Below are 25562 nucleotides of genomic sequence, written 5' to 3'. Positions count from 1 at the left end.
AAAGCCACTGGGAAATGGTATCGTGGTCTCAAAATGCTGTCAAATTGGATAAAATTCAATAAAACTCGCTGTCCTTTTTGAGGCTGTTCATTCAGAGGCTTTTTGATTTCATCGCTGACCAACAGAACCAAAGTTGCAAAAAAAAAAAAAAAAAATTCCATTCCTACTTGTATCATGAGACTAGATTAGGTGAAGTATGAGCATGATTTGCGAGACTGGGAAACTTGATGCGACGAGAAAACGAGTTTATACACCCCTCCTCCTTCCTTCCTTCCCTTGGGCTCATTAGAAGTGAGTCGTGCTACTTGTATAGCTACAAAGTATACTAGGAGAGCATTTATCGCTTGTATGCTGCGTCATGTGACGGATCTTGCATCTTTCCAGTCTCACCATGTCGATGCGATCCGTGGTGGTGTCTGCACTCGCTGATTCACTTTATAACGTTTACTGCCGAAAAATTTCTGAAAGGTTTTTATATCCAGATACGTTTTAACCTTCCTAACCCCTTGGCTACCTGACTTTTGCAAAACCGCAGGTATTTTTGACGTCCTTTAAACACACATGGTTTTTTGTTGTTGTTTTGAGTTGTTCTTATTTTCCAGTCGGATTATGCCCACAATAGCGTAATCCATTCCCAGCCGTGCAACTTTTTGAATGGAGGCTCGGGCTTACTCTGCACATCATAAAAGAGAGGCTTCAAGCTCACTTCGCTTGACCTGATCCATTTCGTCTTGAAGAAAAACTTGGCAAAAATGTAAAACACCAACGTCAAGGGGATGATAAAGTATGCACTGAACAATGTCGAGAAAGCCCAGTATCCATGGATAAAAGTCGAAAAGCCTCCCGTCAACAAGAACAACGTGGAAAAGAACAACGAGTAGTAGCCGCAGTATGAACCAATCTTGAACGTGTACGGCAAATCTTTTCTCGAATAGCCCTGGACTTTCAACGCGCGGTTTAGTCTGATGTGGTTAACGGCAATGGCAATCCAGGTGATTAACAAGTCGGAAGATGTGATGTTTTGGAACCAGGAGAAAACGGTTGATGCGGACTTGTCCACGGACATGTAGGCCAACGGGAGGAATATACAAGGCACTGCAACTGCAACCCAGGGTAACCCGTTTCTGTTGACTTTTAAAAAAATAGCAGGCAATTGGCCTTTGGAAGCGAGGGCAAAAATGTTCCTGCTTGCCTTGATGATGCCTCCGTTCGATGCACTGAGGGCCGACGTGAGAACAACGGCATTTATAATGTGGGGCAAGATCTTGATTCCTGCTAATGAAACAGCTCTGACCCATGGTGAACCAGAAGCTGTACCATTGGGATGAGCAATGATTTTATCATTGTGGGGCACAATCATGGAAAGGATAAACACCATGAGGATGTAAATGACAAAGACCCTCGTAAACACCCGTTTAGCAGCACGGTGGATTGCCCTGCGAGGATACTTGGTTTCTCCTGCCAACATGGTGATATTTTGAACACCGCCAAAAGCATACACAACGGAGCTCACTGCTTTCCAAAATCCCAAAAACTTCCCCAACGACCCCGTGGCGTACCTTTCTGCAAAAGGACCCGGGTTTCTCCAGTACTGGAAACCAAGTCTATGCTGTCCCGGAACCCCTCCCAAGTCAATGATCAACCCAACCAAGATCAATCCAACACATAGTAACAATTTGATGCATCCAAAGAAAAACTCAATCTCACCAAACCAACGAACATTGTAAATGTTAGTAGCGACAATAAAGAGACCGAAAACAGTAATCCATATTGCCGGGCTCAAGTCTGTCCAATATGTCATGAGCACGCTCACCGCGGTCAATTCGCTAGGGATTATTGCATTATAAGTGCTCCCCATACCCCAGGCAAAGCCAAGTGCCTTGTCAATGAAATGTTCCGAGTGCGCAATATAGGCACTGGTGGCAGGGTATAAACACGAAACTTCCACCATGCAAATTTGCGATGCGAAAACCACGGAGCCGACTAAAAGGTACGCGAGGATCATCCCCACTGGCCCTGCTGTTGCCAATGTTCCACCACTAGAAAGGAAACTGTTTAAAATAGAAAAGGGAATATGTTAGTAAAATTGTTGCCCGTAACCAACGATACAAAAAAAGTTTTCATTTCATATCATTTCGTTTCATGCAGTGTACATACATTCCGGTACCAAAGACTCCCACCAAGGATATCATGGCAATCAACCTGGCGTTCAAGCTAGAACTTAGTCTCTCCTCATGAAAGAAGATCTCTTTCGACTCCTCAACCACTTCTTTGGAAAACCCAAGAAGTTCACTGTGATCGGAGTCGCTGTAGACACTAACCTGTGGATCATCTTTCACTTCTCTAGTTACTGACTTGGATACTTCTTTAGACATTCCTAGTACTTGTTTTGTTTTGATGTTTGTTTCGGTGCACACGGTCTCCAGTCCAAAAAGACTATTACGTTGGAAATTTTGCAACCCTTTTATCTTGCATCCCAAGCGCTTGTCATCCCTGGAAAAAATGGTGGCTTTTGGATCTCAATGAGCACACCACGGCGATCGAGAAACAATATAAGTGGAATGAATATGGAATGCAATTTAAAACCCACAGAAGGGAAGGGGAGGAAACGAAACGAAATGAAGCGAGGGGAGGCGAAAACTTAGCAACATTGCATGATACCGACGTACAGTTTTCTTCGATGGGAAATCATTACTTTTTATGACTACACCTTCGTCATAATCGGTGTAGTTTCCTCGCAAATTCAAATGAATTAAGATCCCGGTTCCCCCCTCGTATGAAAAAAATCTTCTTCTTGAGGTGAAATGGAGGCTTTTATCAGCCGAGAAGAGAGGGAGGGAAGGAGGAACAGGGAAGGCGACGAAGTCGATTCACACCCCCCTGGTCAATCAGCAAAATCCACTTTGAACATTTCTCTCCAAACACCCATGGTCATCTAGCTGACAATCTCCTGCACATACATCTTATGCGTATCTAATAAATATATTGCGAATTGTGGATGTTCAAAGATATGGAAAAAAAAAAAAGAAAGATTTGACAAGAGCGCAATTTGTAAATTGGATACGAAATTGATACTAAGCGCACAAGACTGTGGCATTAGTTTAGATGCGAGATTGCTACTGATAAATAATAGAACGATCACAACCTGCAAGCCATGCTCAGGTAAAAGAGCAAACTGGGCCGTATGTGCCCTTTGGAAAATTGTCGTAGGCGCTGTCTATATGCGCCACAGACTATTGCAACTAGAAAGCAGAAGTGGGGGGGGGGAAGGGGGGTTTGAAAAGAAAAGTGTTCATTGACGTTCGCTGAAGGTCACGTGTTTTGCTCTGTTTAATGGTTGCAAATTCGTAAATGTGGCTGTGAAAAAAAAAAAAAAAAAAAAAAAGAAAACGAAAAAATTTAGGTGGGCCGAGAATACGTTGAAATTTTTCAAAAGCATGAAAGAATTGCACTTGTTATCTTAATGCATCATGGTCCTCGTAAAGAACTGGGTATTACTCATCTGAGGTAGGTCAATTGCTTATCAGCGACGTGTCATGTCGCACTTGGTCCCGCAAGCCTGTGGTTTTGAAAGAGATAAATGGAATTCCAGCCTTTGATTTCCTGTTCGAGACATTGTGCCGGGTAGGTTTGCATTGTTTTTTTCTTTTTTTGTTTGGAAAGCTGTGACGAATAGATTTGCTGGAGGTGAAGGGATGAGTTGACACACTCAATCAGCGAATCAGAGTTGACGGGTGCGTATTGCACTTGTGTAGTAGTCTCCACTAAGTTGGTCTGAACAATGATAGCTCCCCGCAGGCTAAACCTCTTGCGCCATCTGAAGTTGAATTGCTTGCAAAAAAGCCTACTCACTGCCACACACAGCAGTCCCTAATTGTGATCCTCTCGTGAGGATACCTCCTTGAACAAGATCTCTCACAACCTCATAAAGTTTTTGGTTTTGCTTTTAAAGTTCAATCAGCAACTTTTGACTTCTGAGTCATTAGAGTATAGAGTAGACTGAGAATGGTTGAAATTTTGGATTCATTCATTGGATAGCTTCTTTGGACTATATAAATTTTTTTCAGTGTGTGAATGTTTTCCTTAGTGGTGCCTGCTCTTGCACTATCTTCAGGCAGGTTTGATTCTCTGCGATTGTCGGGGGCTTTGGCCCAAAAAAATAATGAGAAGAACCATCAGAGTGGTGTGAACGCCGCAGCGACCACCAGAGCCTGGGTCGAATTGGCAGCATCCAGTGGTATACCAGTTATCCCAGAATAGAGGTAGAGGAGACAAAGACTACAAGAATCAAGGTAATTCACAACAAGCCAAGGAGAATATGACAACCAAAAACAAACCAAAGCAAACAGCAATAAACCAGTGACCCACCAAATATATAGCCAACGCCAGCCAGCCAAAGCCATCGAGCCTTATTCAATTCATCGAACCTTACTGAATTCATAGAGCCGTATCCCCCCGCCGAACCATAACCATTAAGCCATATTTCAATGAAGCCTTATACCATCCAGTCTTTTTTTTTTTTTTTTTTTTTTTTTTTTTTTTATGCAACCTTATCCCGTCCAGCCGTTTTTTTTTTTTTTTTTTTTGGGGCAGCCCTTATCCCGTCCAGCCATACTTGGCAGCCTTATCCCATCCAGCCATAATTGGCAGCTTTATCCCATCCAGCCATAGTTGGTGCAGCTTTATCCCGTCCGACGAGAGATCCTGCAGCCTTATCCCATCATCGAGCCATTCTCCCCCTCCTTCCCCTACTCTCCTCGCGCAGCCATGACCATCCAGCCCTATATACATATGGCCCTATATACATGCAGCCCTATCCCATCCGACAAACATTTTTTTTTCTTCAACAACCCTATGCCATCCTTCAATTGTGCACTGCACTATTCCTGGCTGGGGTTTTTTTCTCATTCCTGTTCGTCTTCCGGTTTAGTTGCCCCATCTGTGTTTTGGCTTTCTGGTCTGGCTCCCCACTCTCCTCATCCAGCCATGACCATCTAGCCCTATATACATGTGGCCCTGCAGTCTTATCCCATCCGACAAACATTTTTTTTTCTTCAACAACCCTATGCCATCCTTCAAGTGTGCAGGTAAACCATTGGCCCTGCAGAGAATTTTGAGCCGTTGCAGTTTCCAACGGGACTCGTTGATTCGCCGGCTGAATCGAGAGTTGGTCCGAAGGTCGGCTGGCTCATTTTCGTCTGCTTTACGGGTCTGTTCGTTTGGCCTCACTGCACTATTCCTGGCTGGGGTTTTTTTCTCATTCCTGTTCGTCATCCGGTTAAGCTGCTCCCTCTCTGTGTTGGCTTTCTGGTCGGGCTCGCCACCTTTCCTTTTCCTTTCTCTCCCCTTCTTTTTTTTTTTTTTTTTTTTTTTTTTTTTTTTGGCTCTCTGGTTGAACTGCTTTGTCCCTGTTCGTCTTCTGGTTTAACTGCCCAATTTCTGACCTTCTGGTTTAGCTGCCCTGTTTTTTTCTTTTTCGGCCTTCTGGTTCGGCTGCCCTGTTCTTGCTTTTTCGGCCTTCTGGTTTAGCTGCCCTATTTTTTTTTTTTTTGTCGGCCTTCCGGTTTAGCTGCTCTATTGATTTTTTTTTTGACCTTCTGGTATGGCTTCCTTATTCCTGTTTGTAGCTCTCTGGTTAGGCTTTCCTTTCCCTGTGTTTGGCTGTCTAGATTGTCCCATTCCCCCTTTTTTTTTAGCTCTGATCTTTTGCTGCCCTGTGCCCCCCTTATGCTCACGAACTAAAAAGTGTGCAGAGAATCGCACCACACCCCATAAGCACGAGCAACCATTGCATATGTCGTAGGGGTTCGTATCCTAACTGGAGCGATGATGGGGGGAGCTGGGTCAGCTTTTGGCTTAGCACGAAAACAAGCAACAAGGGATTGAACAAGCTCAACTATTCTCCTAGCTATTGACTTTTTGGTTTTCTTATTGTCAAGAGCTGAATCAACGGAGGGAGCACGTTCCATTTTTCGGTTAGCTTCGGAGGAATCAACATTGTTTGGTTTTTCGGCCTCCGGTTCCTTGTGTCTCGTTGTTTCAACGGCTGTAGCAATGGGGGAAACAATCTCATTTGGTTTGACAGCCTCTGGTTCTTTGGGTGATTTGGAAATAGCGGCTTCACGTTTGTCAGCTTTGGATGTAGGTGCACCTCTCTTCTTAGGAATAACTAGCTTTGGCGTTTCACGTCCCAATGCTGAATACTGGTGCTGGGGCTCGTCGCTGTTATTGCTGCAAATGCTTAGCAAGTCCGCATCTCCTTCTTCTTCCTCAACCTCTATAGCAAAAGGCAGCATGGATTCTCTCAACCTGCGGAGAATTCTGTCTTCCAAGCTATGCGAGGAAGACTGACCATCGGAATAGCAACTGGACGATGTTTGAAGTTCACGTGGCTCATAGGCCTCGTGATTGTCCAGATTGGCAATGTTTGTCTCAGCAGGTCTAGGTTGAGGTTGGATAGCGGATTCAGCAAATGTAGTGGGTTGAGCAAATGCAGCCAATGCGGTGGGTTCGGCATACTCAGCGTACTCAGCGGGTTCAGCATATGCAGTGGGTTCGGCATATTCAGCGTATTCAGTGTATTCAGCGGGTTCGGCGGGTTCGGCGGGTTTTGCGTTATCAGCGGCGGGTTTGGTGGCGTTTTCAGCAGGTTCATCCAAATTAGCAGCGGGTTCAGGATGATCCAAATTAGCGGTGGGTCCACCAACTGGTGGACAGTCATTTTCTTCAATCGATGCAGATAATGCATCAGCTTTCTCAACTTTTTCTCCTTCAGCGGCAATTTCACCAACTGGTGAACATTCATTTTCTTCAATTGATGCAGATAATGCATCAACTTTTTCTTCTTCAACAGCAGTATCACTGGCTGGTGAACATTTCTCTTCTTCAATTGATGCAGATAATGCATCAATGGTCGTAGTTTTTTTCATATGGAAAAACTTTCTAAACTTTTCCTTTTTTGAGATGTGCTCACCGCTTGGTGAACATTCTTCTTCTGATGCTGATGCTGATAAAGCATCAACTGTCTTGGTTTTCTTTATTTTGAAAAGCTGCTTGAGCTTTTCTTTTTTTGATTTGTGCTCATCGACTGATGGGCACTTTGTTTCTGTAGTTGATGCTAATGAGGCATCAACTGTTGTTGCTTTTTTGAAGTGGAAAAGTTGTTTAAACTTCTCCCTCTTTGACGTATGTTCGCCAGTTGGCGAACATTTGGTTTCGTCTGATGCTGATGAGGCATCGAAAATTACTTGAGTTTGATTGATTCTTTGCATTTTTATCTTCGAAATGCAGTAAAAAATTTTATTGATTGGTGAAGAAGGAAAAGAAGAAGGGAAATAAAAAAAGGTCCAGTTGGTGGAATTGGAAATGGGTCCCAAAGGTTGTTCTTAAAATATAGTTAATTTGCAAACCATTTCACGTATTTGCGTATGCTGCTTGTGGGGTGGGGGTGGAAAAAAGCAGGAGCGAAATACATGGGGTTTTTTGCAACCATTTCATTCATTTGCATATGCTGCTTGGTGGGGGTGGAAAGAAGCAGGAACAAAATACATGTGGTTTTTTTGCAGCCATTTCGTATATTTCAGTATGCTCATTTCCACCCCCAAGCAGCATTCGCGTAAAAAAAATGTCTTGCATTATCTCGACAGTTAGTAGCACTATATGTCACGTGGTTCAACTAGAAAAGTACACCAGAGCTGCACACCATCCTGACTACTTCTGGGTTCAAACAATGACTTGCTCAATCAATCCAGGACCCTGACGCGCTTCCCTCAATACATCCAATTGCAACGATATAGAAGTGGTGCCGCTGTCGAGTCCAGTCGGCTGACTGGATGTAAATATTCTCGCCGGCTCCCGTGGCCGATTGAATCTAGTTGAGCTTGCAAACCGTTGCATGATTCGAAGCTACAAAACAATTTGTATGATAAGTATAAATGAGTATGCGACTTTGTCACGAATCACGCATTTCTCTCAAGACAAAAGAAAAAGTTGGCATGAGTGTCACGAGTGCCTTCGCTTCTGTTACAACCCAAAAGCGCAATCATCTTAAGCATCTTCCATAGTCATCCTCTTTTTTTCACGTAAACCACACCGAAAATACTATTGATTTCTTCCCAAACGATGATCACACACATTTGGATCATTTTTTTTCCTCTCTTTTTTGACAGACATTGTGCCGGGTAGGTTTGTAGTAGTTATTCTTCACAATTTTTTATGCCGGGTAAGTTTGCATTGTTTCGAGACTGTGCCGGGTAGTCGTGAGTCTTGAAAGTGTCTGTGCCGGGTAAGTTTAGTTTCTTTTGGAGGAATTGTGTCGGGTTGGTTTGTGGTTTTTTTTCTGATAGATTATCTGTGTCGGGTACGTTTTGTTTCTGGGTCCGACAGTTTTTTTTTTCCACCAAACGGGCGCGAGTCAGTAAACTCCGAGCGGAGTTAAGAGAGATCCAGCCCACCCACATGCCTATTGTTTTTTTTTTCAATTTGACATCATTTAACTAACCTATTTGTCTACATCGAGTACTTCAAAACTTGATCCCATCCCAACTATGTCTTGCTCTTGCTTCGCTTTATCTTGTTCAAGGCCCTTGTGTCCCTATTTCCGTCTCAATCGATCTAAATGTTATGAAGCAAAGTGACAAAATATGCATTGGTATCGCTTCTTCCGCAATATCAATTTTTAAAGTCTAGATGTCACAGAGATAAGCCAATTATTCGATTTTTTCGCAACTTCAAAATATTTCGTTTCAAAGGGGAATGTCAAAAACAGAGCGAAATTTACATCTAGCTTGCATGCGATCTTACAGATACTTACTTTCAAGTTTCTTTTAAACAAGAGCATCTTCTTCAAGTATATGTCGTATGCATCAACATCACCAAGTGAGCATGAATAACCCGTTAATAAAACATTTTTAAAAAAAAAAATAATGTAGCTTAGTAGTAGCCAAGTAGTATAAAACGCCCTACTCGTTTTCGTTCAACGTTGAAAGATTTATTTCCATAAAGAATCAAAGAATAAAAAAATAAAAATAAAAAAGTGACAAAAAATTTCCATGGTGTCCGTTCCTTTCCTCCTCGTAGTCCTTTGCTTCCTCCATTTTCCATCTATCTTCTCCTCCTCCATGCATTAATGTATGATGAATCTCTTCTCATTAGTCAGATGTTAATTATTGACAACTTTCAAAGATCCAGGTTCTCGAGCAATCATATCCGGCAACGATCCATTACTCAATTTCCTCCTGGTGTAACCGGGTCGCGGGGTATGTAAATGTCGGGCATCATCGTCGTCATCTACGTCGTCGTTATCTAGTAGTGATCCATACGGATGAACCATTGGTGGATGTTGTGATTGGTTAATAGGTGAAATCGAAGGTGATGAATAATTAACGTTGTTGTTGTTACCGCGACTTGCGGCGTTATCTTGGAAAAGGAGCAAGTCATCTCCATTCTTGTATGAGTTCGTGCCTCCCAGAGAGCTATATCTGTGGCTATTACTGGTATTATCTCTTCCTAATGCTGCAGTTGCCACTTGAGATACACTTGGCCCACGGGAATGCTGTTGTCGCGGGGTACTAGCATTTAGATTATTTTGGTGATGCTGATGATGATGATTACTTGAAGAATCATACCGCTGTTGCTGATGAGATGGTGACTGTTTTTGTTGCTGTGATGTATCAAAGTGGTATCCTCCGGCAAGTAGGAATGGATTAGGATCTTGTTTAGTTGGAGCTGGAGCTGTAGGTGATGGGATTGCTCCCTTTTCTGGACCCGACAAAGTGAACTGATCGTCGTAGTAGTCACCGTATTCGTCGTTTTCTTGATTTTTTCTTCGTCTATACCAAAGGAATCCCAATAGTAATGCAATGAGGCCCACGCCTCCAACTGAACCAACCACTGCCCCAGCAATTACACCACCTGAAGTGCCCTTGTTTTGATTCTGGTTTTGGTTCTGGTGTGCCAGTGCAGCGGCGGAGGACGATTCGGTTGAAGATGGGTTGGATTGGAGTTGCGAGGGTGAGTTATTATCGTTTCTACTGGGTGAAGACGTTTGTGATGGCGAAGTAGATGGTGTTTGAGTCACTGTTTTGAAAACTGTCGATTGGCCATTTCCTGAAGCGGATACGATGGTTGAAACAACGATTATCGACTGGACTGGCGTGGCCGTGGTTGTAGAAGCCTGAGGTGTAGTTTGAGATGCAGATGATGGAGATGATGTTGAGGTGATTGCACTATTTGACAGCGACGAAGTAGACTGGCTAGTCGTGCTAGACTGCTGCTGTTGTGTTGACAAAGTGCTGTCACCACCAGTAGAGGCAGAGCTGGAAGAAGTCGAAGCACTTGTCGAACTAGATGACGAGGATGATGATGATGATGATGATCTTGATGATGTGCTTGAGCTTGAGCTACTATCTTCATTATTTTCTTGATTTGGCACGGCAGTATTGACAAACACGGTATAATAGCCATCACCACCACACACAGCTTTATCATACCCGGTACACCCCATGTTACAGTTTGATTCATCCGCTTTGTTCAGGGGGTCACTATCGCCGCAAAAGCATTGGTTACCATTAATCAAGGCTATAATTCTCTTGCCCGGGCACTGTTGTTGACAATAGCCCGAGGACTGCCAGATATACGAGCCTTTGGAGGATAAAGATGCAACATCGGATGCCTTAAAGCATCCTAGTGACGACCACGTATCCGTTGCCGAGACCAATGGGATGAAAATGAACGGGAATGACAACGGAATAACGATCAATTGTCCGGTCTTCATTCTGGAATATGTGGTGAAAACTCTGTCTAACTTTCTCGATCTATCTATCTGTTATTTTATTTTCTTGTTCGTTGGTTATCAAAGGCACGCCAGTAGGATGTGAGATCGAAGCTATAGGGACATGAAAAAGGGGGGAACGATGGAAAACGAAATGCGCTGATTGATCTTGAAAAATGAAGGGGAAAAAAAAGGAATCAAAACAAACGAAGTCAAGTGGATATGTGGATATGTGGATCTAGGTGGGTGTGAGTGGATGAGAAGTGGGTTTCCTGGAGTTGACGGAATCAAATCGTTGAAGTCTTTTTTTTTTTATGTTTTTTCTTTAGAAAAATTGGATCAACGAAAAGTCAAAAACAAGCGTCCAAAGTCGAAGGTCCAGCGTTGTGCCTGTTATCTGACCGGGTGGGATGAGGGCACTGGAGTAAAATCTATGAGGGTGGGTGGTTGTAGTAAACGATGGGAAAGAATCGTAGTTTTCTTTGAAAATTTTCCAGTGTTTCTGTTCCTCCGTGTGTGTGTGTCTGTTTGTTCATTCATTCTTCTTCATGACTTGTGACTACTTACTAACTTACTAACTAACTTAGTTAGTAGCACCCGCTGTGTCTGTTACTACATCTGCTGCTGCTGCTGCTGTTGTGTTGTTGTTGTTGTTGTTGTTTATGTTTAGACGCTGTTATGAGCCTCCTTCCTTTTTTTTTTTTGCCCGACTGTTTAGTGGGCTATTTTTAAGTCGCTTTAAAGTTTTACCCTCGGCTCCCTTTCCGCGCGCTGTTACCTAGCTCGACCTAATTTCCTGAGGTGGTAGTGGGCCCCGCGCAGAACTATGGACTGACAATTTCAGTAACTACATGATACTCTTCCACAGCCACCTCCTCCAAATACAACATCTTTCGACAAAACCTCCTTGAAAAAAAGCCAAAGTGTACAAAAAAAGCTTAAAAGACCAGCAAGATATCGATGTCATCACGAATCGTATTTCCGTCGCTCGCGGTGTTGCTTTAAGTGGTTATTGTTGTTGTTGTTGTGTTTCTTCTTCTATAGCCGAGTTTAAAAATAAGGGGCGATATTTCACCACCCTATTTAGACAAAATTGCATCATGGAAGAAGACCTTAACCAAGAAAAGCTTCTAGTGGTTACCGGTGCTGCTACAGCTGCTACGACCACTACTACTACTATGCTTTCCCAAGGGTTACCATCGTGCCTATAAATAAAGTATACTTTTGGAGCGGGATGCCCATGACTTGGCTTCAACCACCTTGAGGTCTCCCATTAATTACCATACGCCTGCCGCCTCTTCCTACCGCCTCTTCCTGCCCCCTCTTCCTGCCCCCTCTTCCTGCCCCCTCTTCCTGCCCCCTCTTCCTGCCCGCCTCTTTTCCCCTTTTCTTCTTCTCTTTAACCGATTCAGGGAAACACTAGTGAGTGCAATTTGGTGGTGAAACACTCGAGGCCCGTTTTAAGGGACCGAGGTATCAAGAAATTTAAATAAAAAAAAAATTTAGAGTGCCACTAATGAGGGCACCCTCTGAGTTTATATCCACCTATTACCAACGCTTTACTCTTGCTGCTGCTGCTGCTAGAAAGAGTCTGGAAACAACCCCGACTAAGGAGGGCAAGCAGAAGGCTCGTGGGTCTGGTAAAGACTGACGGGGGTTGCGTTTGTATGTATTTTTCCAGACACGAAGGTTTCAAGACACGCAACATCCCCCGGTAATTCTCTCAGATCATCTTGAACCGCGCAACACATATTTTTATATTTATATATACACACATGCGTATGTATGTATGTATAAATGTTGACCGATATAAACCTTGTCATCTTACATGCCAATCGTGAAAAAATACATAAAGTCATCTCTTCACCCCTTCACTTTGAGGGTTTCTCCTCGAGCTAGCGCTTTCATATATGCGACCCAAGTCCAATCACCTAGATGCTAGCCACACCCCTTCCACCAACTGGCAACAGAAGATCGCAGGATAGCAGAATCGCCTGGTAACATGCCCCTTGTGCTAAACAGCCACAACCAGAACCAGAACAACAACAACAACAACAAAAACAGCAGCAGCAGCAGCGAGAAAAGACTTGCTACTGAAAATTTCACATTTATTGCTCGATTCAGATTGGAAGTCCATGCACCAACTCTTGAGTGGAATCTAAGTTAGTCCTGGCCAATTTCTAATCGCGGATTTGAGATTTTTTTTTTTTTAGATTCTATTCATTGATTCCACTTATTGATTCGCTATTGACCGCAGCAATTTCCTCCAAATATGGTTTCATTTCTGACACGAAGTAGAATAAAGGCAAGCAACGCAATCAAGAACCCCAGAACCCCTTACTGGTGCCCCCCTTCTGCCGGCTCCGCTGCCTCCCTATATAATTGTTACTACTTTTAGGACCCTGCTCTAACCTACATGATCTGGCATCTTGACACCACGAGCGAAAAAAGAAGGTATATAATATAAAATCGTGCCCGTCAAGTCGCCAACCTATCTACGGTCAACACCACCCTTCCCTACCCTTTCCTCCTCCCTACTTCTAAATTCTCATCTTTTTTTTTTCATTATCAACATAACCTCTGAAGTGAACCGATTTAGAAGCTAGAAACGTGGATCGACGCATCAGAGTCGTCCTTGTCCAAATCGAGTAATCTCCAAATCAAGCCCAGTCCCGAAAAAGAAAAAAAAAAAAAAAGGAGAAATGGGGAAGGGTAGGGAGTCGAAACACCCCCTTTCGTAATCAGGGACAATTTCACTCCTTGGTGTGAAATTATGGTAGACGGGGCTCTGAGACTGTGATTCGCGTGCCCCGGGTATATCGAATGTGTGTTGGATTGTCATTGAGATCTTAGCTTGAAACGTCAAGGCCCAGGGCCAAGCCAAGGGAAGAGGGGTGCAAGTGAAAAAACGCGAAATCCCTCGTCAAGTGTGCAAGTTTCGGTATATCTTTCACAAGAGGCTGTATATTGTACCCATAGCAAATGTCCAGAGGAGCGACTGTTGCTGCAATTTAGAACCTTGTGGGTGTTTTTGGTCTTTGCGATGTTTCCAATGATTTCGCAACCAATCACTCCAAAAGTTCACTTCAGTTTGATAACGAAAAAAAAAGATTGCACTCTAAGAAGCGATATGTGGTTTGACAACCAATGCTCGATCGAACTACTACTCATCACTTGTAGCTATAACATCGCCGAGAACCACAGTGTGTTTGTTTTCCATCTTCCATCTCTATTCAAGTTGTGGTCCCTCGTCATTTCGAACCCCGGCGATGTTCATCCAGAATATATTTTCGTGAAGTAAACTGGTAGTGACACAACAATTGCCAGCGAGTTTTTCTTTTTTTTTTTTCTTCTTGAATTTCTTCACCATCCATTTCACCTCTTTTCTCTTCTTCTTCTTCTTCTTCTTCATGTCATATAGGAGATAAAGAGACTACAAACTGGAAAGATTTTAGATTGCCGTTTATTCACGCGATCGATGACATACCTTGCTGAATCTTTCTTAGACTCCTTAAAACAAACCTCAATCCAGCCCTTTTCGCTAACCACGATCATTATTAATTTAAAATTTTTCATTCGTAGATCGTTGTTTGATAGTAGTTGGGCTTACATTTTTTCCCTGTTTTTTTTCTTCGGTAAAAGATGTTCGTAGCCATGGGGTAATTCTCTGTAGACAGTATATGGGCTATGAGCCATATTTGTGATTCTTGAAATTCATCTCGAGCTTGGAACTCAACTGGCGGTGAATTTGAAGGTCTAAGCTCTAGAATATCTCTCTGAATTGTTTGCGCGACGAAAAGTCCCAACTTGAGCCCGTAAACTTTAGTCCGTGAAGCTCACGAAGGTACTGTACCCCCCACACATCAAAACTGATATAAATGGTTTCAATACAAGCAGCAGAGACAATAGTAGACAATTACTCAAATGAAATCACCCAGTTGAACTTGCCAACCCTCAAAACCCTACATCATCACCACCACCATCACGATGGATCCAACACCAACACCATGCCATATCTAAACACATCGCCCTACATCGCGAAATTCAAGCTTCAGCTCCTTCAAAACTCCCTCCTCCAAATCTTGTCCCAGTTGAACAACGACCATCTGAAATCAGCCAAAACGAACAAGTCTCTCATGCGGGTGAAACTCAAGCTCGAACATTTGCTAGTTGACGAAATCGACGAGAAGTTGTACGTAGTGGATGAATTGATCAAACTCTACAATTTCCAAAACACCCCGCCCGTGGAAACTGAGCCCCTAGGTGACCTAATAGAGCTGAACCCGAACACGAACCTGAACCTGAACCTAGCACAAAAGCTAACGCGCCGATCCACCTCTTCGTCAACCACCATAACGGGCGACGAAAACCTCCTCGAGTTGAAACAGCGACTCCTCTCCAACTCAACCAAGCACCAAGACACCGCACACCAGCACCAGGACGACGACCCCGAAAAGCTCAACGCCTACCACGAGTCGCTCCAAGAAGACATCTTGCACGAACTATCGCAGCTCACGTCGCTGTTGAAACAGAGCGCAATCACACTAAGCTCCAAGATCCTAAGCGACGACTTGCACATCTTGAACGAAACCAACGAGAACATGATCAAGAATTCCAACTTGTTCAAAGTCATCGACCGCAACTTGAACCACTACCTCGAGAACAAGACTGGCAATCGCATCAGCTTGTGGTTCTTACTCAAGCTTATCGTGGTTGTCGTGGCGGTGTTTATCGTGATGGTGCTCTTTGTTGGTGTTGTGCCTCGTATATTGTAAAATGAATTTTTCAACTTACAAAAGGAGCAAGATACTCTGTCGTTGATGTATGTATATCTTGTATATATATATGGTATATATGGTATATATGTATGTAGCTTAAATAGTAACCGTCTGAAAGAAACATAATCTCATTAGCGTTATTGTTATTATTATAAAAGTTGTATGTAATTTTGTTTAAAAAAAAAAAAAAAGTTTGAAGAAAATGATGAACCAATGCAAATGAATGTATATATATAGTATATAGTTGGAAAGATAGTTTATAGCAAGATTTTATTTGAGTGGGTGGAGAACGGGGAACAAGGGGGAAGAAGGCAGGGACCTTTCAAAAAAACATTTATTGTCCATTAGTTTGAATTTCAAATCCTTCCAAATTTTGCAATGATGGTTGATGTTGCTGTCCCTGCTGGAAAGATGAAGGTGTGCCTCCACGCTCGCCTTCTGAAAAGGGACTTGAAATTAACCCACCTTGGTCTCCAAGAATACCCAAGGCTCCACCATTCAACGCCATCGAATGCTGCTGTTGCTGGTTTGCATCCGAGTTGGGCGTTTGTTGACCTGGGTCGTAACCTTGGTTCTGACCATGTGACGAGTTGCTATTATCATCATTGCTATTATTATTATGATAATGGTGATTTTGATGATTGTGATTATGATTATGATTATGATTGTGATTGTGATGGACATTATTTTGAAATTGTCTCGGTAAATTACCACATCTATCCTTACCAAAATTAATCTTCAAATTCTTATAATCAGCAAATGACTTGATTCCATCAATGGCCTTGATGGCATTGGCGATATTTACAAAATTGATAAATGCACAATTCTTCTCTTCCAAATAATTAATCTGCTCAATATCTCCAAACTTGGAAAAATCGGCCCTGAGCTTTTGCGGGTTGTACAATTCAAAATCATTATTCAAGTTCCCAATATAAATGTTTCTAGAGGCACCATTCGAAACCGCCAAGCTCAAGGCATTGCTCAATGGTCCCGAATGCTTGCCCCAGCCAACTTTGATTCTTCTATTGTGGATGGTTAATCCATGCAATTGACACATGGCAAAGAATTGCGCAGCAGCAATGGGATCAATAAACGTAATGAAGCAAACGTGGCGTTCCTTGAGAAAACGTATGCTTTGAAGCAACCCTCCGCGAACAACATTGCAAATCTCCTCAACCGAAGATTCTTGATGCAAATTGCCCAAGTAAACAGTACGGTTCCCCAAGTTATTGGCACCGCCAGCTTGCGTGGCAATCTGGGCAGCTGCTGCGGACTGTTGCACCAATGCACTGGAAATGAATTCGCGGTCGGCAGCAGTGACAATATGTTCCATCCCTGGCGCCAAGCCCAAGTACTGAGCGGCATTATGCTGTTGCGTCTTGGTGATAAAAGCGCATCTATCCTTACCGTAAAAGCACTTCTTGTCCAAGTATTTTTCCTTGAGTGGCAAGTTGGCCACGCATCGTATAGCACTCAAGATTCCAAGAAAGTGAATAAACGCAATGCCCTTCTCGGGTATGATCTTGATCGAGTCAATGATGCCAAAACAGGACAAGTCTTCTCGAAGTTCCTCCTCGGTGATCAACTCACCCGTAAAAGGATTATTCAAGTTGCCCAAATAGACATTTCTCGTGGCACCATCGCGTTGGATTGCTTCTAAAACAGCAGGCAAGATTTGGGTGTTTTTGCCCCAGCCGATTCTAATGTCGTGGCCTTTGATGTTTAATTTCTTCAATATACAATCCGAGTGGAACAATAAAGCCAGTTGGTGGTCAATAAAAGAAATGAATGCGCAATTCTTGGCGGGGATAATCTTGACGTTTTCCAAGATTCCCGAGCGCACATAGTCCAACAACTCGTTGGGTTGAATGTCGCCGGGGATATTACCCAAGTATACCGTTCTTGAAGGTGCAGCAGCAGAAGGCGCATTAACTTCATGATTGGCAGCTTGAAAAATCTCTGGCTGCTGTTGCTGCTGTTGCTGCTGTTGTTGCTGTTGCTGTTGCTGTAACTGCTGTTGGTGTTGAAGCTGTTGAAGCTGATGTTGTTGTTGTGGTTGTTGCTGCTGATGTTGTTGATGTAAAAACCCAGCATTATTTGCACCTTCATTGAAGTCCAACGAAGATGGATTTTGATAATTCAATAGTCCATTTTGTAAGTTATGTACATTGACAAACGCGTCATCGGTATAAAACTCACCGCCAACAGTAGTGCCAATAGAAGGAGCATCGAGTCCACCATTGTTGCCGTTGCCGTTGCCGTTGTTGTTATTGCCATGAAATCCCAAATTAGAATCATTATAAAACATAGCCGAGTTCAAATCGACTCCATTATTACTGTAGATATCAGCCTCCATCATTTGACGATTGATATTGTCCTGAGACGCACCATTTTGGAAATTGCCGTCGGATCCATTATAGCCATCTTCGCCTCCCAATTGAAAGCGCTCGCCGCCAACGTCGTCATATTGGCCCTGTTGGGGGTAATATTGCGGATAAAACTGTTGGCCAACATATTGCTGGGACATTCCTTGGTAAGGATCGTAAAATGACATGCTGTTCCTTTTCGTGCTTGCTTGCTTGATTTTTTTTTTATTTAAATTTCAATCTCTCTTGAAATACCAACAGTGCAGTTCCTTTGGATAATGCAAAAAACAAAAAAGAAAAAAAGTTGATGATATAATGCAACAAAATATTCAAAGAATCAAAGATTTTTTTTAGAATCGAAGGGCCCGTTTTTTCTGAGATGACAACAACGTCAGGGCCTCTTTCTTTTTTGATTTTGATTTTTTCGTTCTTTTTTGAAAAAAAAAAAAAAAGATTGTATAAATGTATGAAAATTTTAATCAAACAAACCAAGTGTTTTTATGGTGAAAAACTTTAGGAATGGGGGGCTCGAAATGAAAAATTTTATCAAAAGTACCACCAGAATGAACAAAAAAAAAAAAAAACAAAAAACCAAATTTTAGAAAAGATTTATGAATGTATATATTAGTTTTATGCAAATAAGTAGATAGGAAATTTTGAAGTGAAGAATGGGAGTAGGTTTTGTTTGGATTGGATTGGATTGGATGGGATTAATTTGGTTTGATTTGGTCAATTTTTTTTTTTTTTTTTTGGGAAAGGGGGAGAAGGAAAGTCAAGTCAAAAGTCAAGTTGAGTTGATTTATTCTGAAAGTTCTGACTCCACCTGTTTCCTGATTTGATCTTTATTCCTTTCTCTTTTTTTTTTTCTAGAACCTGTTCGTGGTGAAGAATGTGGTGTGCCAGTTCCAGTTGGAGTTGTCGTTGAAGTTGGTTTGGGGAAAGAAGAAAGAGAAATTTATGTTGAAGAGAAGTTGTCTTGAAAAATTTGAGACTTTTTTTTTTTTTTTTTTTTGATCTGGCCTCTGACCGTCAGCGTAAACCACACCACCATCACCGCCGCCGCCGCCACCGCTTTCGCCTACACGCCAAAAGAGACACGTACCGCCCACCAACGCCAACATAAACCCTCTCGCTTCCCCTGCTTTACTTGCAGGGGTTACTCTGGAGTTTATGGCAGTTTCAGTGCTGCGCCAACGTCAATACATGTACATGTAAACGTCTATATAGAACTCTCAATGGTGGGGAATGCTGGACGGAAGCACTACTTACTACAACAGCCTAGTGGCTATAAACTGCTTATCCAGACAAGCATGGTCATGGTCATGGCATCCAGGTTGGATATCTTTGCATTTGGGGTCGGAGTAAATACTCGGTAGAGATAACACAACATATTATTTCGAGTCCCTTGCGCTAACTAGAGGAGATCTTGTCAAGATAATTTCCAGCAGCTGGTGCTCTCCTAGTGTTCTCCTGTGTCTGGTTCCTGCGCATATTCTCTTCTATATAAACCAAAATTCCACTTCTGCTGCTTCTTCTACTGATGCTGTCATTGTTCTTGATGTTGTGGTTGTTATCGTCATCTTTACCGTGTATCAAGAGTCAATCTGATAAAGAATGCCATGCAAAAAGACAGCGGAGAGATTGTCTATTTTTAAAACACTATCTCTGTTGGATCTCCGGCACAAGCGTCACGTGACAGTCTTTGTTTTTTACTGTTCGCTTGCATACACACACTATACACACCCTCTCTCAATGATCACTTAACCATCTTCGGAACTTCCGTAGTCAGTTTCGACGTCAGCTTGACTCCGATCATTATTAGAGCCGGAGCCGTACCCAGTTTCTTCTACTTCTGGAGATTGCGGTCTTGCCGAGGTATTCATCTCGCTCTCCTCGCTCCCCGGGTATTCTTCACTACCTGGAGTTTGCGATCCCGATCCCGATCCTTTTCCTTGCCCTTGCCCTTGCCCTTTGTCAGCGGTTTGCAATCTTGAATTCAACAAGGGGCCTTGCCAATTACTCCGCAAGTGGCTTTGCTTGCTGTCTTTTCGTGGATCGTTCCCCAAGTCGCTATTGGAATCGTCCTCAATGTCGTCGTTGGCATCAGCTTCTTCATCAGACGAGGAGCCAAGAGCTTCACGCACAAGCTCCCTGTCCGACCTGCCATTATATATATTCGAGCGAAAATGCTGTGACGAGGACGCTGCGCCATCGTTTACTTTCATGGCAGGAAACTCGGCCATCGTGAAAGAATCCGTGTTCTCTCTCTCTTGGCTCACTCCGGGCTCTTGCTTCACTTTTATTTGAACTAACCTTTTGTCGTCTACAGTTTCTGGTGGCTCCAAGTCATCCTCACTTGCTCTTCTTCTTATACTCAAGGGTTCCTTCTTAATCTTGGTATGTGGAAAGGTTTTCTCTTCTTCAGATTCGTGGTCTTTTTCATCCACGTCGGTACTTTCGTCAGTCTGATGAATGCTGCTTTCCTCATCCAGTTTCTTTTTCCTTCTCTTCCCCCTCCCCTTCCTACTTGACGCCGCTGTTTTCCGTCGCTTTGGAGTCACGTTTTCCGTTGGTTTATATTTCCCCCTTTTTTTCTTAGTGTCCTCTTCATCTTCAGAGGGCAATGCATGGTAGTCGATATTTCGAAGTTTGCTATATTTCTCAACAAATCCCCTGTTTAATCCGATCAACTCATTCTGCGGCCGAGACTCGTATGTTAACTGGTAGATAACGTCCTTTTTGGCATTAAGAGCTAGATAAAACTTGGATTCCAAGTCAGTTGCAAGATTGTCAAAATCCCGTTTGGCGGCTTGGAGACTCTTTTGTAGCAACCTGTTGTCGTCTTCTAGCCTGCTATTCTCCAATTTGCACTGGACCAACCTGTCAACCAACTCTTTGTTCTGACGGTTATACAAGTCAAGCCAATTGAACGTGTCTGTCTCGTCTTGGAAACTGCGGCGATCCACAAGCTCCTGCATTTGAAACTGGCCCACAGTGGGCTTAAATTTGGAGTTGCTCTTGATCAAAATGCTGAGATTACTCCCACGCGACGCACTTTCGGCATTCAACTCGCCGTTTTCATCATAGTCCTGCCTCCTGCCCAAGAGCTTGGCACTGACGAGCAAATCCTGGTGCACTCCAACTTTCTCCTTGCTTTCCAACAAGTCTTCAAAATCAAAGGGAAACAAGTCGGTAAACAAGTCGAAAGCGTCGTCAACTAGCCCATCTTTTTTGAACACAGCTCCCACATTCCTTTTGGTAATGGTAGCATGATAGAGCCCATCGATGAAGATGGCTACAATCGATATATTGGTGAACGCGGGGTCGGCACTGGGCTCGTAGTCGGCTTTAGTAACATGAAGCCATATCGCAGCGGTTTTGATCACTTCAGACGTATCTTCATCTTCAATCGTCAACGGCACTTTCAAAATGGTACCTTCAAACACCTCATCTTGCGCGTCGCTCATAATTCCCCAAACCAAAAAGGACCATGCATGCTGCCAATCGCGTATATACACCTCTCGATTATCAAATAAAGAAAAGAGACTTGGGAGGTTCTCGATGTAGAAATTAGAAAATCGAGCCGCACGTCATTCCTCTTTGGGCTTCGGGATTTTCTTACTCAATAATTGTACAAAGTCAACGCGCGGAAAGACATTCAATGGATTCACTGAAAGTTGTCCCTACGCTGTAAAACCACCAAAGTACGCGTTTCGTTTAGATAAAACTTGGCCAATTTCCCAAGAAAGGGCTGTTCAAATGACTTGGTTAATCACTATGGGCGAGGGATGTAGACGAAATAAAAAAATAGGGAAATTGCTAAGGGGCAAAAAAGATGGATCACCTATCTTTTTTCCCACACCGAGTCTTACAGTCCATCATTTACGAAGCAAGGTGAGGTTTGAACAAAAAAAAAAAAAAAACAGTTTCTTTGACGCCATTAGCAGCCGACATCTCACTCGTGAGCAATTCACTACAGGAGTCACTCTGACCAAAAGGTAATGAACATTATCATTCGTCACGGCACAGGGCCTTTTTTTTTTCTTCTTCTTTGATAAGATAAATATGTCCTTGCTTCATATTACATAAAAATTAAAGTGCATCAAGTTGCAAAATAATTTGGGCATTTTGCGACTTAAGCCCATAAAAATGGATCAGGGGAGGTATATAAATATAACGAATCGCAATCTCATGTTTTTCCTACCGTATACCTCCTCCTCCCGCTTTAGCCATCTATTGATATCGAGTTGAAAAAACCCAATTGCACAAATGTCATCTGCTGCTAATCCTAGAGAAGCAGTGGTGCTTGATGCATCACTTGATGTCCCCGAGGCATCCTACGAACACCTCACTCCCCTTTCAGCCAACAACATTCCATCGCGCTCCCTATCACCAGCCATGTCTCCTCCCAGTCGAGGCACCTTGTTATCCGACACCGAGCATACGGTGATTGACAATGAGCGAGTCTTGAGGGGCGACTTGCAGAAGCCCTCGGCAGCAGATTTCAACCCGGGCTACTCGAAATGGCCCGTCCACCAAATGGGTAACGCCGCATCGATTGGCTTGGCTGGGTTTGCCTTGTCTGCATTCTTGGTGGGGCTCTACCTTGCTAAAGCCGGAGGTATCACGGTGTTGAATGTCATTATTGCCCCCGCTTTATTTTACGGCGGCGTAGTCCAGTTTTTGGCGGGCGTTCTCGAAATGATCAAGGGCAACACCTTTGCCGGCACTGCCTTTGTCAGCTTTGGTGCATTTTGGTTATCGTTTGGCGCATTGATGGTGGACAGTTTTGGTATTCTTGCCGCGTATGGCGACGATACCGAGCAATATGGCAATGCCTTGGGGTTCTTTTTGTTGGGCTGGGGCATTTTTTCCTTTCTCTTGCTCATGCTCGTGTTGAAGCTGACCTGGCCCTTTATTGGTCTCTTTGTCACTTTAACCATGGGCTTTTTTATGCTTGCTGCTGGCTTCATGACCAACACTTTCAGAGTGATAAGAGGCGGAGGCATTTTGATTCTCATCAGCGCCTTGTTTGGCTGGTACTCAAACTTCTCGGGTGTCTCCACAAGACAAAACACCTATTTGGTGTTCCCCACGGGTGCAGTGCCAGTATCGCACAGGAAGGTGCCTATCTACGCATGACGTGCTTCTTGATCTGGAGATGTTGCTGACACCATTCTTCTAGTTTATATGCAATAAATGGTCATAGTTTCGATGATTCGATGAAACATGGGGTATTTCACTTTTGAGCCTGTTGGCGTCCAGTAATGTCCTCTCAGCATTCCCAAGTTGACCGAGATCAACTCGACAAGAAGAAATTTTGTTTTCTATGCATCTTTGGGTACTCCACCTCTATCTACCTCATGTAATTAGCTTTCTTTTGGAAATATTGAAGTTAACGATTGGCTACAGACTCGGTCAAATCTTTTGTGCTTCAACCTTTGAGTCCATCGAAGTCCATTGAAGTCCACTGAAGTCCACTGAAGTCCACTTTCCCCATTATTTCGTTGTTGTTCCTCAGTTATTTAATTATGTGTTTAGTGAATCGTTTCAGGTGGTGGTAAAAGTGTTTATCAACTAAACTAACGAAAAAAAATCACCACCACGCCGCCCTGCCGACTTTGCAGCATACAGCCAGAAGGAACAACGACAGAACAATACTCCAATACACGATACCCTCCACGAGAATGACATTAAGCTTATCCAAGGTCAAAGACGAGTACTTTCAGCGTCTATTCAAGTCTAGTGATGTCAAGGGAATTGGCCAGAATCAGCTAAATAACGAGACCTCAACAAAAAGGCCCAAGGTCTTGCTTCTCGACAACTACACCACCACCGTGATTTCCACATGCTACTCTCAGTCACAGTTGCTAGCAAGCGACATTGTGCTAATAGAGTTGATAGACTCGTCGAAGGATCTCTCCACAATGAAGCACTTGGACTGCATTGTCTACATCAAGCCCTGCAGCGAGTCCTTCCAGCTGCTCCTCGCGGAACTACGCTCGCCCCATTATCGAAAGTATGAGCTATATTTCAACAATACAACCAGCAAAATTCAGATAGAGCAATTGGCACAGGCTGACGAACACGAAGTTGTCGACAAAGTTGTCGAGCTATTCCAGGACTATTCAACGTTGAATGACGATCTTTTCTTGATCAACCCTTCGACGCAAGCAGTGAACCCCATACTACAAGAAGCCGAGAGTTTAGCCAGCTTGCTTCTTTCGTTGAACAAGACGCCCTTGATCAAGTTTGAGACCAACTCCATCGAGTTGAAGCGGCTCGGGTCGGAAATCTTGTACAATATAAATTCCAACTCCAACAACAACCTCTTTGACGACTTGAATAGAAACTCGGACGCGCCGCCGATCCTATTGTTGTTGGACCGAAAGAATGACCCCATCACCCCTTTGCTCCTGCCCTGGACGTACCGGTCAATGATCAACGAGTTTTTGAAAATCGACAAGAACGTGGTCAATTTGAATGGGAGCCAGGTGGTTCTCTCCGAGGAGGACCAGTTCTACTCAGAGGCCATGTATTTGAACTACGGCGACTTGACCGAGAAGTTCAAGCAGTACGTGGAGAAGTACAAATCCGAGACAAAGCAAAGCTCGATTGATAATCTAACGTCGCAGAATTTGGCAGAGTTGAAGAAAGTGATCACCAAATTCCCCGAATACAAAAAGTTTTCCGTCAACGTGTCGACCCATTTGAGCTTGATCAGCGCCATCGATGCCCAAATTACGCAAAACCTGTTGTGGGAGATTGGAGAATTGGAGCAAACCATAATTGCTGAGTTGGACCAGCAACTGAACATCAAGCCGAAAATTTTGCAGATATTGGAGAGTAGGAAAGCTTCCACTGCCAACAAGATCAAGTTGATTTTGCTCTATTCCTACAAGTTCCACAATCCAACCGACCTATCCGTTTTCATAACGAAGCTCAACAACCCCGAGTTGACGTCTCCGCTCCCCACCTTGAACCAGCTCGAGTTGTTGAAAAAATTCGCCACGCTATACGACACCAGCAATATACAAGCGGGCCAGAGCCAGCAACAACAACTGCAAGGGTTGAGTAACATTTTCGCTAACAAAAAGGTGAATATCCAAAACATTTTCAACAGAAATACCGGTGTGACCAACGACAACATCTTTATGCAGTATACACCGAGGTTGAATGGCGTCTTGGCCAATTTAATAGATCCCGAGAACAACAGCAGCAATAACAACCAAGCACTGCGCAACAGCTTGTCGACTTTGACTCCAGACAGAGTCAAACAACAATATGGAACAACAGCGACAACAACTTCAAAATACACTGCACGTGACATTATAGTGTACATCAAGGGAGGCGCCACCTATGAGGAAGCAAGATTAGTTCACGAGCTCAGTCAAAACAACAAGCATCTCAACATCATCATTGGAGGAGACGCAATGTTGAACAGCTCGCAGTGGCTAAACATCATGTGCGATACAGTTGCGCGAAACGAGCACGAGGATCATGACAATGATGACGACGCCAAAGCACAAACTCGCGGAACTGCCGCAGGTCAGAATAGGCAGGAGATGCTCCGTGATATCTTGTAAGAAAATTAGGAAAATAGGAAGTTAAGAGAATAGTATAGTATAGTATATAATATATATATAT

At 43.3% G+C, this 25562-nt stretch overlaps 8 protein-coding genes across 8 annotated transcripts; 3 read left to right on the top strand and 5 right to left on the bottom strand. All coding sequences in view use genetic code 12, as the record gives it.

Annotated features, from left to right (window-relative positions):
- Positions 1-607: 607 nt before the first annotated feature.
- Positions 608-2375, bottom strand: LODBEIA_P40990 (uncharacterized protein; the record flags this gene model as incomplete). Its single annotated transcript, XM_066974282.1, has 2 exons — positions 608-2051; positions 2158-2375. 2 exons carry the CDS (start codon positions 2373-2375, stop codon positions 608-610), a joined length of 1662 nt encoding a protein of 553 aa, XP_066831037.1.
- A 3363-nt stretch (positions 2376-5738) lies between these two features.
- Positions 5739-6929, bottom strand: LODBEIA_P40980 (uncharacterized protein; the record flags this gene model as incomplete). The annotated part of the gene is made up of 1 exon (XM_066974281.1): positions 5739-6929. The coding sequence occupies one exon, from the start codon at positions 6927-6929 to the stop codon at positions 5739-5741; it is 1191 nt and encodes a 396-aa protein (XP_066831036.1).
- Positions 6930-9160: 2231 nt separating this feature from the next.
- Positions 9161-10774, bottom strand: LODBEIA_P40970 (uncharacterized protein; the record flags this gene model as incomplete). Its single annotated transcript, XM_066974280.1, has 1 exon — positions 9161-10774. The coding sequence occupies one exon, from the start codon at positions 10772-10774 to the stop codon at positions 9161-9163; it is 1614 nt and encodes a 537-aa protein (XP_066831035.1).
- Positions 10775-14649: 3875 nt separating this feature from the next.
- Positions 14650-15546, top strand: LODBEIA_P40960 (uncharacterized protein; the record flags this gene model as incomplete). Its single annotated transcript, XM_066974279.1, has 1 exon — positions 14650-15546. The coding sequence occupies one exon, from the start codon at positions 14650-14652 to the stop codon at positions 15544-15546; it is 897 nt and encodes a 298-aa protein (XP_066831034.1).
- Positions 15547-15883: 337 nt separating this feature from the next.
- Positions 15884-18103, bottom strand: LODBEIA_P40950 (uncharacterized protein; the record flags this gene model as incomplete). Its single annotated transcript, XM_066974278.1, has 1 exon — positions 15884-18103. The coding sequence occupies one exon, from the start codon at positions 18101-18103 to the stop codon at positions 15884-15886; it is 2220 nt and encodes a 739-aa protein (XP_066831033.1).
- A 1572-nt stretch (positions 18104-19675) lies between these two features.
- Positions 19676-21382, bottom strand: LODBEIA_P40940 (uncharacterized protein; the record flags this gene model as incomplete). The annotated part of the gene is made up of 1 exon (XM_066974277.1): positions 19676-21382. One exon carries the CDS (start codon positions 21380-21382, stop codon positions 19676-19678), a length of 1707 nt encoding a protein of 568 aa, XP_066831032.1.
- An 802-nt stretch (positions 21383-22184) lies between these two features.
- On the top strand, positions 22185-23057 carry LODBEIA_P40930 (uncharacterized protein; the record flags this gene model as incomplete). The annotated part of the gene is made up of 1 exon (XM_066974276.1): positions 22185-23057. The coding sequence occupies one exon, from the start codon at positions 22185-22187 to the stop codon at positions 23055-23057; it is 873 nt and encodes a 290-aa protein (XP_066831031.1).
- A 545-nt stretch (positions 23058-23602) lies between these two features.
- Positions 23603-25501, top strand: LODBEIA_P40920 (uncharacterized protein; the record flags this gene model as incomplete). The annotated part of the gene is made up of 1 exon (XM_066974275.1): positions 23603-25501. The coding sequence occupies one exon, from the start codon at positions 23603-23605 to the stop codon at positions 25499-25501; it is 1899 nt and encodes a 632-aa protein (XP_066831030.1).
- Between the last annotated feature and the right edge of the window lie 61 nt (positions 25502-25562).

Source organism: Lodderomyces beijingensis (assembly GCF_963989305.1).
Source record: "Lodderomyces beijingensis strain CBS 14171 genome assembly, chromosome: 5".
Classification (NCBI taxonomy): Eukaryota; Fungi; Ascomycota; class Pichiomycetes; order Serinales; family Debaryomycetaceae; genus Lodderomyces; species Lodderomyces beijingensis.
Note: the sequence above shows the minus strand (reverse complement) of the source record. Positions and strands in the feature narration are given on the sequence as shown.